The sequence below is a fragment of the Trichosurus vulpecula genome, chromosome 2 (genome assembly GCF_011100635.1).
Source record: "Trichosurus vulpecula isolate mTriVul1 chromosome 2, mTriVul1.pri, whole genome shotgun sequence".
Lineage (NCBI taxonomy): Eukaryota > Metazoa > Chordata > Mammalia > Diprotodontia > Phalangeridae > Trichosurus > Trichosurus vulpecula.
In genome coordinates this window covers 225,605,778-225,623,288 of record NC_050574.1, presented here as the reverse complement: position 1 = coordinate 225,623,288, position 17,511 = coordinate 225,605,778, and the positions used below count along the sequence as shown (strand labels likewise).

At 35.9% G+C, this 17,511-nt stretch overlaps 1 protein-coding gene across 1 annotated transcript in view; it reads right to left on the bottom strand.

Moving 5' to 3' along the window:
* Positions 1 to 17,511, bottom strand: part of DYNC1I2 (dynein cytoplasmic 1 intermediate chain 2) — a 71,257-nt gene that overhangs the window by 40,643 nt on the left and 13,103 nt on the right. The window contains exons 3-4 of the mRNA XM_036747646.1: positions 8,776 to 8,893; positions 351 to 441 (exon numbers count right to left, since the gene is read on the bottom strand). Of these exons, the coding sequence (XP_036603541.1) occupies positions 351 to 441; positions 8,776 to 8,893 (209 nt within the window). The remainder of the gene's footprint in view (positions 1 to 350; positions 442 to 8,775; positions 8,894 to 17,511) is intronic.

Here is a 17,511-nt window from a genome sequence, read left to right as displayed (position 1 = left end):
TCCAAAATAAACAAATTCCAAACAATTCCAAAAATTCCAAAAAAAGATCACATAATAAACAAGTTTTCTTAGGGTTTAAACAAAAATATTTTAAAGTACATTATCTGAACCTATTTTTATCAAAACATAAAATGGCATGAAATCACTGCTGCTGATTTAACTCAGTATAATAAAATTAAAATATTTTAAAATAAATTTTCCCAGTTTAAAACAAGCAACATTTATGCCAATCAGATTTCAAAATATCAACACTAATTCAACACTGTTATTTAGAATTCTTCTAAAGTATCAACAGAATTTGGGCAATGAAAGCATTCCATCATTAAAATATTAAAAGAAAATTACTGTACCTAGATCCCACGGCGCCATCTCCAGAGTCTTGGCTTCCAGCCTCACTTGGAGTACTCACAGATTTGGAAGATGGAGACATAGGAGGAGGGACTAAATAGTGAAATAGACAGGTATCCGCTGTTACTACTCGAAGAGGTTGTACAGCTTATGATGTTTCAAAATTAATTTAACATGAAATAATTAACACAAAGGAAAATGGCAAACAAAAAAGAAAAGAAAAGAAACATATGAGTGAAAATGAACAGTAGAAAAAAAGGGAAAAAAGACAAAGTTAACAATGCATGCTGGACATTCGTGCAGTTCCTTTGACATAAAGCATTTGGCCTTGATATTAAAAACAAACAAACAAACAAAAAAAAAACCCTAAAGACAACTATGGAAGTGCATTCTGATCTGAGCCACCACTAGACATTAGCACTACCTTTCAAAGGAGACCATTCCTTCAATGCTAACATTTTTCTTTTAAAATCACAAAATGGTAATTAACATTAACAATTACTTACAAAATTACAACTACAAAGTAATTCCAGACCATAAAGTTTCACTTAAGTATTATAAGAGTTCTAAGTCAATGGCAATTATCCCTAATATAATAATTTTAAACAGCAAGATTCATGTTCAAGTCACTTCAGTTCTTTTTCCTTTAAAAGTATAAAAATTTAGAGAAGAGGAATGAATGTCTCCTTTAAAGAGTCCATTAATTTCCAGCAATTTGGGTAAAAAATGCAAACAAGCCATAAAGCAACATGCCTTTTAAAAGTAATGCACAACAAAAAAATGACAGCATGCAACTTGAAGAAGGCAAGACTAAAGTTAACTTTCTTACCCCAGTATTCAGATTAATAACTGAAGTGTACAAAGATATAGACCCCCCAAATATTCTCAATCCCTTCTTATAGAGAAATGTACATTTTTCACAGTAGATAAAGCAAAAAGAGCAAAAACTTATCCCATGAGATGGAAGATTTCAATGCCATATTATAAAATGCCAGTTGGATATACATATTCCAAGCAATTGAATTTAGTAATATTTCACAATTATTATTGCAGGTAGCACAGGAGGATCATCGCTGCCATCTTCTGGTTAAATTATACCATGACGGCTTCAGAGCTCAAGTATTTTTCAGATAATATTTCAATATGCAATATTAACATATTTTTAATTGACTTTATATCAAATGGCTTCTTCACTGTAATATTCTTCTGAAATAAAAACCATATTTTTCAGCTATAAGTGAATTAAATGTTTGAACATTTTTTTCCAAAGTTACAGTATCTATAGAAATATAAAGTCACTTATGCACTTTAAATTGTTAAGTTCTTCTATATACTTTCTTTAAACCAGCAGGTATCAAGAGTTTGAGGATCTAAAATATAGCCTGATGTCTTGCATGTAAAGCAGGCACAAAACAGTTACTCGAATGTCTGTAATTAGCCTAGCAAATCAACTACTGGATTAGAGAACTTCAGATATCACGGGAGTGTCTACAGGAGTACAGCATGGTGGGAGGTGCTGGGTATAAAGGAAAAAATCCAGACTGGCTCCAAAGAAGTTAATGTCTGAAATGGGAAAGGGTCACATCAGGCTCACCCTATGTTCACCCAGGGTGTATTTCTAACCCTTTGTTCACTCACTGAAATTTAGGAGTTCTTCTGTGACCTGGCCTAGTGAAAGCAATAAATAGTTACTTATTTCAATAACATTCTTTCAGGGTCTAACACTCAAGGGACAATTTTAAATACATATATATACATATATATGTGTGTGTGTGTGTATATATATATATATATATATATATATATATATATATCTTAGATTTCTAAAGAAGAATCATCTCTAAAGCTACTTTTAAATTTACAAGGAACATTTTTAAAGACAAGACATGGATATCTTTTACTTGTTTAATTCTTTGTAAATGACTAAGATCCTCTTTCAATTTAATAAATTTATACTCATTTCACTTATCAATGACTATCAAAAAATTAGGTTAAAAAAAAACAGTACTAATTTGGGCTTTCTAGACAGAAATACCAAATTTGCCAGGTAGCCAAAAATCTTTTCCCCCAACTTCTTAAATCATAAATTAGTAAGATCCTACTATTTGGTAATCAAAATTTACTAAAGGGACAAGAGGATACGTCATATATGTATACACACACATATATACACATATATATACACACACACATATATATAATCTCAATATATCTCTTTACCAATATCTATCTATCTATCTATCTTATCTATCTATATCATCACCACCACCTCTCCACTGAACTACTCAATGCAGTTAATGGAAAGGAAGATCACTCTGAGTTTCCATAGTGGTCTCAGAAGCTTAAATCAAGTCCACTTCCACATTTGAAATAATGAATATTCAATAGCACAGCCAAGCAAAAAAGAAACTTTACATAAAAAAAGGAGAATTCTACAGAGCTCACTGTAAGAGTAGCAGATCTGAGGACTAACAGGAAAAAAAATGAGATGCAAAAGTAGCTATCATCTCTGTATTTCCAGATTTTAATAAGCCATTACTGAAAATATATCGAAGCCTCAATTTTCAGACATGTAGAAAATATATTTGAACTTCAGACTAGTTAGACACAAGTTAGAAATTCATCCTCAATGATGATGTTCTAGGAGTGTCCAGTCGTACTGGTCTAGTGGGGACAGGACACCATTAACATTCAGCTTCTGAGGTAAGAACGAGAGATATCAGAGGTAAGAATAAACATTACTACATGATCCCTCTAGTAAAACAATGCCTTAATCAGATCATTTCAAACATTATTGATGAATTTCCACCTGACATGGATATTATATGTGAATTAATCCAAACTGGCCCAAAATAAATCTAAAACAAATGGTATCATCAACCTAATTTTACATATGTGAATAAATTTAAGTGTCTTGTCAATTAAAAAAAATCCAAGCAAAGGCATTTGCTTGTGTTAGAGACACCATAACGCCCTAGAATAATAGTTAAGTAAAAAATAACTCTTCCCATGTAGGCCATCATGAGGATCTTAAAAACTAGGTACTTTCTTTTCTCTGCAACCAAAAGTCAGTCACAGCATGTGGCGATCTTTTCATATGTGCTCTCTCCTCATCTTTGTTTCCTGGCCACTTCCTTCAAATCCCAGCTAAAATCCCACCTACAAGAAGCTTTTCCCAACCTCCTTTAATACTAGGATCTTCCCTCTGTTGATTATCTCCAATGTAGCCTATATAGCTCTTGTCTGTACTAGCTGTTCCCATGCTGTCTCTCCCATTAGACCATGAGGTCCTTGAGGGCAAGACCTGTTTTTGCCTTTCTTTGTATTGCCAGCATTTAGCACAGTGCCAGGCACATAGCAGGTGACTGATCTATAAATGCTTGTGCCCTTGACATGACTTGACCTCGGACACTAGTCCAGCATCAAGGATAAAAAATAATATAGCTGCCTGTTAGCTGGTTAAGGAATAGTAATGAAAATTTAAAGTAACAGTTCTTAGACTGCTGCTGGGTAAAAAATAAAAATTGAATCCAATGGATGAGAATCAATTATGTTGAACCTCTAAGCTCCAAAAGAAAGGAAGTGGGGATAGACAGCTTTTCTGGTCTCTAAACTATGACTCATATGCTCTCACTAAATATCCTATGTTTCTCCCCTCCTTCACAACTGAGTGAAATGTTAATTCTTCAATGAAGACTCTTCAGAATAAGTTCAGAAAAATTTCAGTAATCTCTCAAAATTTAGCAGTGTGTATATTAAAATTCTATAACAGGGGCTCCCAACTGTAGGATGAGGATGGCAGAGTGACCATAGGCAATTTGGGATCTTTATGTTCACTTGGCATTGCCATTTCCATTTTAATTCATAATAGATTTTAGTCATCATGGATGAGCTCAATTAACACATATGAATTGTATAGCTCTTTGTTCAGTGGGGGCCCTGAAATGTTTTTGTTAAGAAGGGGTCTTCATGCTGGAAAAGTATGAAACAATGTTCTATAACAAAGATTCTGATGATAAGGAAAATGTTCTATTTGGCTTTCTCTAAGGTCCACAACCTTTGTCACGCTTCCCAAAATGTAAATCTCAAATATTTAGCTTCTGCTATGCTAAAGAACAGCAGGGGAAATATAATTAAAATGTGCTATGAAAAATACAGATAAGGGGTCTTCCATCTCCATTCTTCTTTCTAACTACTCAGTGCTCTAACACTGAGTTACATCTCTTGACAACTAAGGCTAGTTTTATATAAAGTGTAAATATGCACATATTTACTCTCCCCCTCCCCACCTACTCTCTCCATTTAAATTTCAAGCCCCTTGGGCAGGCACACAATCTTCCAATCTTCTACTTCCTTTGTAACCACGTATGGTGTTGGGCAAACATAACAGTGGTTAGGAACATTTACAGAAGAAATAATTAAGCTTGTTGGTCTAGATCATGAGAAGGCTTCATTTGACTGGTTAAAAGAAACCAAATACTTCTTTGTTAACTAAAAGTTGTTATATCTTTTTGAATGACACCACATAAATTAAGATTTTCTTACATTCATCTGCTTGCTTAATCACAGTTGAAAAATTTCAAAGATAATGTGGCATTCCATGACTTATTCAGAGATACTTTGTGAGAGAATAACTTGCTCTGATGAAAAATGGATAATTGCTAAGAAGCTACCCCACAAAACATTAAGTAATGTGAATTTGAGCAAAAAATAAAAATTAGTCTTAGTCATTTGGAGAAACAGCAATAAAAAATGGTCCTCTGAAAAATTTCCTAAATGTATCAGTAGGGAAAAAATTTGTCTTTTCAAACAGTTCATAAATAATAATATAACCTAGTGACAAAACAGGTAGCCAGTTCTCCTTTCTGCAAAAGGCCTTTCACATTTGCCCTCTCCTTACTGTTAATGGCTTCCCTCTGAAATTATGTCCCATTTGCACTATATATATCTTGTGGGCACACAGTTGTTTGCATGTTGATTCCTCCACTATATTGTGAGCCACCTGAGGGCAGGCACTGTGCTTTTGTTAGTACATTTGCATAGGCCACTGCAGTGCCTGAATGGGAAAAGAAGAGAAAATCTCCTCCTACAATACCCAGTTTACCTACCACTACTTTCTCCACTCTCTTCTTGATGCCCTAATGTGTAATAGTCTTTAAATATACTTGGTGCTTAATAATTTTAATTAACTCAAATGGCTTAAGGGGTGTACTTTAAATTAGAATAAAGCCTTATTATGTATCATGTATACTGTGGTTATATCCTCTTTTGTGGACTGTTTGGGATCACAGAAAATTCAATAAAAATTGAATATCTAGAGAAAAAATATTAGCACTTTAGTCCCAAAATGTTACTGATTATAATCATCTATTTAAATAATTATGCATCACAAAATATTCCAGCATTTCTCCTCCATTCATTGAGGACCTTAAACTGGCATAATGGCTTAACTAAAGTTTGGGGTTCAAATCCATCCCTCTCCTTTTACAACAATATCCACAAAAGAAAACTGAACTTTGGATAGAAAAAGATAATAAAGAAACAATCTGTATGTAACTTCTATATACATATATACAGAAATGCAAATACCATAGTAATAATATCAAAATATTCATTTTCCACAAACTTTTTTTTCCAGTTTCACATTAAAACAATAGTTACTTCTCTCAAATATTCCAGGTACTCTGAAAGATGGAAGGCCATACACCATCTTAATCATATACAATTTAAATGACACAAAGCATAAAGTCTTTGTCCAAATACCTAAAAAAAAAAAAATCAAGGGTTGACCATAGAGCTCCTTACCAAAGGAAAAAAAGAATAATTCTTTAACCTACATGTGTCTAAAGCACTAAGGCACACAGAAGGAATCTCTCCCTGCTATTTAAAAAATTGTCAGTAAGGGCCACAAAGAAAGATGAAATGGTCACCTGAATCATGAATATGTGCTTATAGCATGTTAATTCACAGTATAATCCTAGAGAGGATAGAGAACTCAATTAAGCAATCACTTATGGAGTCGACTATGTGCAAGCATATTAGGCACTAAAGAATAAGAATAAAATCATCCTCTGATCATACATACCTAAAATAGCTATCACCAGCAATCTCTCTCTCTCTTCCCCTTTAGAAACACTGTGCAACGCAAGTTGTTACAGATACACTTTAGCAGGGTGGGAAGAAAGATACTAGTAACGACTCTCCATAGTCCAAACATGTAGGGAAGCCTCCAAACCATGCTTGCATGGTATTCTGAAGACATGCATTTACAAAGACATATTCTTCATAATGTTCCTTTAACAGTCTGATAATCTGCCTTGGAATGAATAGGAGTCACTGTAGCCTATTCTAAGACTTGAGTCTATCTTTGGAATAAAGCATACTTTTGTTTCTTACCAAAAATTTCAAAAGAATGTAGAACAAACATTAATCTTTATTCCCTACTGAATATTTAAGCTGTCTCCACATCTTTGATTTTAATCAATCAAATAAGCATTTCCTAAGTACTTAATAAGTGCCAGGTAGCATACTAGGCACCAGGGGTATAAAGACAAAAATGAAACAATTCCTAAAGTATCTATTCTATAGAGACAACACGCATAACTTGCACATATTTTGGGAGAAAGTGATAAACAGAAATTTACATTCAGAGAGCTTCATAAAGGTTCTGAAACTATTCTATCTGATCAAGAGCAGAGCTGAAATATGCTATTTTACCTATCATCTTAATCTTTATTATTTTAAAAAATTGGAGGTAAGAGAGGGAGAAATATGATTTCTATGATTTCACTGGAGTAGGGAACTTCCAGTGAAGAAAACTCTCTCTACCAATATGGACAAGCAACTTCTGAAATGTACTGTCTTAAAGAGTTGCTTGGGACACTAAGAAGTTAAGTGACTTGCACACAACTGCATATCATAGAGACAAGTCTTAAAGCCAGGTCTTCCTGACTATCCTATCCTATTCCATGCTCCCATTTAATAACATTCTAGCAGATGATAAATAAAAAACATGACACAATGAAAAATAAGCAGAAGGAACGATGGAGACATTGAGAAACATACACATACACACGTACAAAAGACAGAGAGTTTCATATAGTAATACCCAACCTGAGGCCTTTTTGGGATATCCCCTCAAAAACTTTAAAGTCCTGTTGCACTTTTGTGACCAAAGGCATATGGATTCCTCACTCTTGCTATATTTACTTCATTGGTCATATGAAATTAAGCCAAGGTACAGGCCAGAAGTTCCTCACCCCTATTTTACCTGGCCAAACTTGTAAAATTCTTGTCTATAATCTGTAAATAATTTTTAGGCTTAGGAGAGGCATTTTCCTAATACAGTGGGGAGTTAGTTACCTAAAGTAAATTGATTTTGTTCTTGGCTACAGCTAGGTTCTATAGAGCACCATAAGGATTTCTTTATCGTACTGACTTGGCAACAGTATGCATCTTTAGTACGGAGCCTGGGGATTACATTATATCAGGGGTTCAGTACCTGAAACTCATTTTCCCTATTAGTTTTTAACATTCATCACTTCTAATCAGGCATGTAAACGACCAAGCGATGGCATTATTTTGAGAGCCACTTTTAGGCAACTAGGGGAATTAAGGGCAACTAGCCAGAGATGAAGATTTTAAGGATAACCAGGCCTGCCGAAAATGTCATCACTGGAGTTACTCCAAATTCAAAACAACACTGTAAGCCTTTGGAGAGCTGGAGTCACCCATGCCTAAATTATTCTGCAGCACAACCAATTAGCTGGAATACTTCTGTATCAGCACAGTACAATAAAAAATACTTTTAAAATGCTTTCTCACAATAACGTGACTGAGTTTTCCTCAGGTATACTTACTACCATTTCAGGATTTTTATTGGTTAGGTCTACTAATAGCTTTAAATAATCCAGAAAAAGAGCAAAGAGAGCAGTGAAATCATCGTCCCAAGGGATACAACCTCTGCATAATCTCCCCTTATAAGCCGGGGCAGCGGAGTGAAGCTTTAAACATCTTCTCTCTACTTCTATTCTCTTGAGTATCAGCACTGTCAGAAAGTCAACCCATTATACCCCTCCTCCAGCTTCCAAGCAGGCGAAATCTCAGGCATTTTGATGCAACAGTCACTTAGCCTAATTTAACTAGAAAAGTCAGCATAATGAATTAGCGAGTCAGTAAATATAGCGAGTTGGTAAATATAATTAAGTCTGCAATACTTTGAACATTTGCCCAGATATGCATGTGTTGGATACATTTTAATACATGAAGACAATTCCAAATAAATGGTGCATGAGATTAATGCTCCTAGGGGTCAGACACAAGGAAAGTGTGCCCCCTATCCCAAACCTGTTCATTTTCTTGGCAGTTTTGCTTTTTAACTAAACTAAAGACACAATCCAGAATGTAGGGACATGTTCCCACTCTCACCCAAAGGAGACTCTGGTGTCAGCCCCATACTCTGCAGCAATGCTTCTGCTTCTCGCCTCTTTTTTTCAAGGTCAGATTCTTCCTGTACTGGAGCAACCGCTTCTTTCTTCTGATCAGTCTAAATTTAAAAAGCAAAAAAAAAATAGAAAATTCAACTTACTTGTGGTGTGGGACATTTAAAATTTCTTGTGGAAAAACAACTTAAATGGGGGCAGAGGAGGAGAAGGAGAAGGCAATGATGACGACGCTATCTAAGCAGGGCACAAGCTCTTGCATACTCAACCAAGCTAAAAAGAAGACTGGGTCTCATGTCTGGAGACCAGCCAGGACATCAACAGGCTCGTTAGCAGGAGGGTAGCTATTAAGTAACAGATATCCCTAGGCTCTGGTAACAGAGGTGCTAGGTGGTGCAGTGAATGAACACTGGCTCTGGAGTCAGGAGGACCTGAGTTCAAATTTGACCCCAGGCACTTGACATGTACTAGCTGTGTGACCTTGGGCAAGTCACTTCACCCCAACTGCCTTGCCTTCCCTCCTCACGCCCCCCCCCCCCAATTCAAACTAACAATCCTGTGTTGTATCTTTCACACGTATAATGATGGTGGCAAAGCAGCAGAAAAGGATGCTAAGAATCATGTTTAGACTACCAACAATTTAAAATATTGATAAAGGATCTAAAAATTGTGCGATTCTTAGGCTATTTATTGGAAGAAACTAAACTCCCTTTAAATGGACATTTTATTATAAAAGCAACCAAAATATAAATAAAAAACGGTAGTGATAATGATTTACTTTATTACTTACTTTAAAATTCACAAAGTACTTTCCTCACAACAACCTGTGAGATAAACCTATGATCTCATTAATCGGATACTCCTTCCAATGGTGCAGAAGATAAGACATGTGCCACAGTTTCTTAACTTGTGTGACTACTGTCCATGTCCTTTCATAAATGTTCCTAGGGATCCTACCCAATATGGGACCATAAACCAGTAATCTGCTTTCCCATAATCTGCTCATGGGACTACTAAGAACCTCAGTACATGATGTGCTCAATGAGCAAGTAAGATTGACAGTAAAGAAGATGAAGTGAAGATGAATGATTGGATCTGACCCAATACATACAGAAGAAATCACTGTCAGAAGTGATACACTAGGTATTCATAGATCCATTTTCATAACTCAAAAAGAGGAAAATTCCAAAAGAACAGAAAGATTACCAGCTACATTACTACCCACAGAGTGGTATGCCTACTTTCTCATCTCTGTAAAATTTTTATAAGAATAGTTTATGTGCATATTGAGGGTATCCTTTTGCAGAAGACTTTCTGCAGCAGGTCACATCTTCAGTGTCACATAACATAGAAAGGAATAATGACTACAAGATCCCACTGTTTTAATTTGTTGATTTTTTTTTAAAAGCATGTGATTTGGTAGAGTAAAATGTAGCTTTAAACATTCTCTAACAAGGTGCCTCCTATGCGTGCATTAAATTATACAAGATTCCCTTATACTGGCAGCCACAGAAAACTTTGTTCAACTGCCATTGATTATCACTATCAAGCAGGCATAAAACAGGAATATGTTCTTCAAACATTATCAGAGGATATCTTAGGCAAAGGCCAAATGTAAGCCAGATTACTTAAAAACGGAACTTCCCAGGAGCTTCTGTCAGGGGGAGACATTGTACTGATTATATGGAATCCAAGAAGACTACAGGGATTTCTCAATTAGATCTAGAGTCACTAAAAAAAAAACTGGTTTAACAATCAACACAGAAATCCAAATGGATGAAAAATACATATTGCCTAGGTTATGACATAGTTGCACAGGCAGACCATTGTGCTTAGGGCATCGGTACAAATGTTCTGAATCAGCCATTAAAGATAATATTGAGCTAGGACCAGCTGATTCACATTTGAGAAACTGCCCAGCAATTTTTAATGATCTCAGTCTGTTCCCTGACACAAAGACCCACCTTTTAACACTAAGTCTCCTGGCGATACTATATATTACTATGAATCACGGAACAACATGGTGTCAGTAGAACGATGCAGATGAACCAAAGGGTAATGGAAAGTCATATGGTAGGTTTAATTAGATTGCAACACATTAAGAATGATGAATTCTTTATGCGGAAGCAGCATAAAAAATATCAGCAAAGATGCACGGCAAGAAAAAGATGTGAGCTGATCACATAAGAATGATGGATAATATGATGGCTAGCCTAGCAATACAAACAACATTAAAATACCTAGAAGGCTTCTGTTACATTCAGTTGATCATCTGTGGAGGATTTATAAAAGGATACTACAAGGACCAGAATCACACAGGGTATGAAAGCAGGAACGGGGCTGCAATCCATACTGGTCTCAAATCAGTGAGATCGCAGATTGATGAAAGTAAGTTACTATTGCATGTTCTCAGGATATGAACCAAGTTTGGCATGAGATTAACAAATCTTTTCTAAAATACTTAAATGAATGCTTTACCTCTTCTACCAAAATACATTTCTAGTAAGTTGTAAAGGAATGAATTGAAATTTTAAAGGTCCACATTAATTTGTTTTCCAAATATGGCAGAGGTTTTCATGAAGATTTTCATAAAAGTAGACCTAGCCAGCATTCAATTTCCAATAAAATGCATTGTGGAATATCTGTATACAGCTCAGGAATTGTAGTTATAAATAATCCCAGTGCGAAGTGCAGAAGCAGTACTAGACATCAGAAAGAATACTGGATTTGGGGTCAAAGAATCCAGGATCAAATCTCATTTACCATCCATATGATGTTGAGCAAATAATTTCACCTCTTTGGACCTCAGTTTCCTCATCTGTAGAATGAAGAGGTTGGGTTAGCTGATCTTTGAAGTCCCCTCCAAACTCTAAATCTATGATCCTCAATGCAATGACCAACCACCAATTCTAGGGAAGGAATGATAAAGTATGCTACCCAACTCCTGCTAGAGAGGCGACAGACTCAAGATACAGAATGAGATATATTTTTGGACATGGCCAATATGGAAATTTGTTTTGCTTAACAAAATCCTTGTATAAGGGTTTTGATTTATTTTTCCCCTCACTTTTGACTACCACCTCTATGCTAATGATTCTCAAATCTATCGATCTGGCCTTAACCTTTCTCACATATCCAACTGCTTATTAGACATCTTAAACTGGATGTCCTGTAGACATCTTATACTCAACATGACCCAAAATGACTTTATTATCTTTCCCCACAAAACCCCTCTTCTTCCTAACTTCCCTATTATTGTCAGGGGTACCACCATACTCTCAGTCACTCAGGTTCACAATCTAGGTGTCATCCTCAACTCCTCATCTCTTTGATTCCCCATATCCTATCTGTTTTCAAGTGCTGTCAATTTTACTTTGCAACATCTTTCCTTATATGTCCCTTTCTCTCCTCCGACACTGCAACCACACTGGCACAGGCCATCATCACCTTTTACCAAATGATAGAGTAGAGAAAATATGAGAGGGCCCAAGGATAAAACTTTCAGGAACATCCAAAGTTAGGGGCCTGATATGGTCAATGAATCAGAAAAAGAGACTGAGAAAGAGATGTCAGAGAGGAGAACCAAGAGAAAACACTGTGAGAAAAATTCAGAGAAGATAATGTACCCCAGAAACAATGGCCAACAGTACAAGAATAAAGCCTGAGAAAAGGTTATCAGAAGTAGCAATTAAGAGATTATTGGCAACTTTGGAGAGAGCAGTTTCAGTTGAGTAATGAGAAGGGTTGAGAAGAGAAAGAAAAGGAAATGGAGGCAACAGGCATAAATAGCTTCTTTTGGAAATTTGGATATTAAATCTAGGAAAATTTTTTTTTCAGGATACAGAGTCTTGGGTATGTTTGTAGACAGAAAGGAAGGAGCCAGCAGACGGGAGGACTAAAGATAAGCAGGAAAACAATTTGTAGGGTACTTTCCTCCAGTGATAAAAAATAAATAGGTTCATCAAACTTAAATCTATGTTTAAGATGTTTGATCTCTTATGTACAAAGTAATTTCAAGGGGGGAAGAGTGCTTAACAACTGCATGGATCAAAAAGGTCTTTGGTAGGGAGGTGGCCCTCAAATTCTGTTGTGCAAACACCCATGAAAGATACAAAGAAAGAGGGCAGCAGAGACAGGAAGTATATGGGAAGTGAAAGCAAAGGCACTGAAGGAGGATAAGACAGGGTAGTATGCATAAAAGAGACAATGAGCCTTCTACTTTGGCCAGGGGATACAGAGGGGAACAGTTTCAGATAAAACTGAAAAGGTTGTTCAAATTCATTCAAACCCTACTAATATAAATTTAAGGAAATCATCAGGGGAAAAAATTCCATCAAGATAGGTGAACCATCTGAGCTTATTTTACCAACGAAATTATTAGCTTAGTCTTATATTCTGTCCCCTTCACATGAATATGTATGTCACTACCAATTCATGGTTTAATCCCATTAAATTAATTCTATGAACATGTTTCACAAACTCTCAATTGGATGCCAATCATATTACAGACAGTCCTGGAAAATTAGATGCCAATCATAACATGATCATCCTTGAAAACTGGAAAGCAATAATTGGCCATCTGTCATCTTTGGATAGATTCATCCTATAGATGATATGCTGGGATAGCTCTTCCAAGTCTGAATCATGATTCTGGCAGTTGCTTATTATTTAATCAAGTAACTGGCTTAAAACTCCAACTAGCTTATAACATAGCACAGAAAGTTATGCTGGATGCAAGAATAACTTCAACACACATCATGAATAGAATGACTGCTAATGGTGAACTTAAGCAATTCCTAGCATTTATTTGTGCTACTAATTTTTCTACTGCCCTAGGCAAAGAAACAGGAAGTAATGGCTACTGTATGAAGGATTTAAGAAAAAAAAAGGCAGACAAGAATCCCACAAGATGAAAAACCACAGTGGGGCATCTGTAAAAGGAGTGCCCATGCCAAAGAAAACAAATCAACAAAAGTACCATGGAAACAAATTTCTGAACAGACTTCAGATATAATATGCCATTTAAAATATATCATTAGCTTATTCCCATCTATCTAAAAAACATTTTCTATAAAATAAATACAGTGATTAAAAAATATATTTGATTGCAACACATATAAAATCATGTTGCTAGGGCTTTTCTATATATCTAGCACCTTCTTCATCAGTAAGAAATAAATATGTATCCTCTATCAAATACTTCCTATAACATTCTGGATATGGCCACTATGCCACTAATTAAGCCCATACTATCAGGTTATTAGCATCTTAGATTAATAAAATATTAAGATGAGAAAAATCATTTCAAAACTCAAATTAATTGGTTTGCCATTTATTTGTACTTTGTGGCTTGAATATGTTAATACAATACAAATGTACATTGCTTTGTGGAAAATTGCAAGTAAGCTCAACTTTTGTAACTCAAGTAATAGGATAAATGAGTTAAAAGCTTGCCATTTAAAGGAAGCCTATGCTGAGTTCTTTCCTTTTGGAAAGAACCCATTTGGAAAAATGAATAATTATTTCCTACTTTAGCTTTGTAAATCTTCATTTTTGTTATATTAGGTTATTGCCCCAAAAGTCTTATGCTAACACCTCACCAAGGCATGGAGGTGACTTGGGCTCTTGAAAGGTAAGCAGGAGGAATACAGCCTCTGACAGGTTCTACCATGATGGAAAAGCTTCAATTATAGTCCCAGCAATAGATGGTATCTGTATACTCTCCAAGTATACAGAAAAGTTAAGACAAAACTAAGAATACAGTAGCCTGGATATTAGGTGATGAATTCTCTAGTCACAACAACCCATGAAATAAATAACAATACAAATAGATCCTTAGTCCTGGGTGGCTTCCTTCTGCTTTTGTTTCTGAAGTGACAGTGAAAAGGGGAGAAGAGGGTGCTAAGAACCACACAGTTTTTTTTTTACCATCTACAAATATTAATTTAACTATTAGTACTCTGTGTGATCCTTAATGACCAATAATTTGGCATATTATTGAAGGAGGTGTATCAAGTCAAACTGACATTCTCACCATAAATGAAACCATAAGGAACTGCAGCTAAATGGAGGTATGGTGCCTAGGTTCTCCTTGAAGAAATAAATTAAGAACCGACAGAGTTGGTTTTAACCCGTTCCTCTACCCTCCACAATTTAAGTTTCTTGAACAAAGGAACTTTTCCTTTTTCTTCGTATCTCCAGCATCTTAGTATAGTGTTGTATAGTACAGATAACAAACACTTAAATGCTTGTTTAATTTGTGGACCTCTGTGCCACAAAGTAACAAGAAGCATCATTTCATGGCACAATTAGTGATCCTGCCTTCGGATGCTCATGAACAGCTCATGCAAAAATTCCATGAGGTTTATGTAGTAAGATCTATTGCTGAGAAATTCTATAAAGAATACAAGATTCTCTAAATCAAATTAATATAAACATACACAATGATGCTTCATGATTTCAGTGTGAAAGTGCACAGGAGAAAAGGTCAAAAATATGTTGGAAAGTATATTTTCAAATTAAAAAACAAAGGCTTTTAGATTCTGAAAAACCACATGTATCATGGATTCTTTCTTCCAAAAAAGTTGGAAGGTCCTAGGTACGGTGAACACTGAATATTATAAGAAATGAAAGTAATTATATCTTAACAGATAGGAAATAACTATTTGCTGATGTGGAAGCCCTTTCTGAATCATCTGTCTGTATGCAGACCACCCATTTACTAGATAAAATGTCAAAATCGACACCAAACTAGAAGAATAAGGATGAAAAGGTAACAACTGACCTATTGAAACAAGCTACTGGAAAATGGATAAAGGAAAAGATACTGACATGGGTTATCATCATTTTTATAGAAGTTTAAATGATGTAAAGTAATCGCCCAAATAAGTAGGCTCAGAAGCAGCCTCAGCCAATAAGCATTTAATCACCTTGCCAGGTAGAAAGACATGGAAACCAAAGGCAACACTGATGGGGTACGTGGGTCCCAGTCCTAAGATCATGTCTCTGGAAGCCTCCCAATTTCTCAGTAGGCCCCTGCTCTGTGAGAAAATTTTCTCTTGTTGCAGAACACATTCTCTTCTCAGAATAGACAGGGGGATACCTGGCCCAAGGATTTTTGTTCCTGGTTGGCCCAAGGACTCTTCCTCACACCAGGTCCCCAAGGTCGATGCCTCTGACAACTCCCTCAATGTCTGGTATCAACAAAGTTACCTCTGAAGATTCCCTGCATTTTCCCATCCATAGCTCCCAGACACCTGGACCCCTAAATTACCTAATTAGAATCCTTTTCATCCTTTCCCTTATCCTTTTTCCATATAGATCCCAGTACTATCCTTACTAGCTTGCAGATTCCCTAAGAATCCTTGCCCACTTCTATTGGTGTCATAATAAACTTTTTGCCACTTGACTAAAAGAAGGCTTGAGTGTATGAATTTGTTCCAGGTAACTCTAACTTAGTTTTCTCAGGGTCCCAGCACCCTTTTAGAATATAAACTCATTTTCAAAATGTTACAGCAGGGGATGGTAGAGCACTTGTACTTTAGAAGAGAACAAAGATCAATGGAAGAGAAAATGAATCTGAAGAAAGTTTGTCCTGATACAAAACTATGCCAGATCATCAATCAATCAATCAATCAATCAATAAGCATTTATCAACTGCCTGCTATGTGCCAGGCACTGTGTAAGGCCCAAGGGATTAAAAATACAATAAATGAATCAATCCTTACTCACAAGAAATTTACATTCTAACTGGGACAGAAAAAAAAGGATATATAGGATAAGTGGAAAGAGAATAAACACAAATAAATAAAAAGTGTTTATACTTATAAACACAGTGTAATATACATAAGTAAATACAAGTTAGTTTGAAAGGGAGGGCAATACAGTTGAAGAGATCAGGAAAAGTTTCATGTAGAAGGTGGTACTTGAGCTGCATCTTGAAGGAAGAAAGAGATTCAAGGAGGCAGAGGTAAGGAGGGAAGACACTCTAGGCATTGGCAACAGCAAAGGTATACATACTGAAAGTGGGGTGTTATTTGTGAGAAACAGAAAGAAAAAGGCAGGTGTGGCTAGGTCATAGAGTGAGAGAAGGAGAGTTACGTCCATTAAGGATAGAAAGGTAGTTCAGGGTCAGGTCATACACGGCTTTAAAAGCTAAAAAGAGGAGTTTACATTTTATCTTAAAGGCAATAGTGAACCACTGAAATTGAGCAGGTAAGTGATATGGCCAGATCTGTGCTTAAGGAAAATTCCTTTGACAGCAGTGTAGAAGAAGAAGACAGAAAAGAGGGAGTGAAGGAGGGAGAGACTTAAGGCAAAGAGAATAATTAAAAAACTGTTACAATAATCTAGGTGAGAGGTGATGAAAGCCTTAATTAAGGTCTTAGCTGTATGTATAAAGAGAAGGGGCTAGGTGTGATACATGTTGTGGAGGGAGAAATGACAACAGTGGAAACTGATCAGATATGTGGGGAGAGGAGCTGAGGATAACACCAAGTTTACAAGCCTGGGAAACTGGAAGAACAGTGGTATCTTTGAGAGAAACAGAAGTTTAGAAGATAAGTGGCTTTGGAAAAAAAAGATAACAACTTCAGTTTGGGACATACTGAGTTTGAGATGTCTCAGCAACACTGAACTTGAAATGTCCAATTAGGCAAATGGTGATGCAGAACTGAAGGTCATCGGAGAAACTGGAACTGGATTTCTAGATCTATGAGTCAGC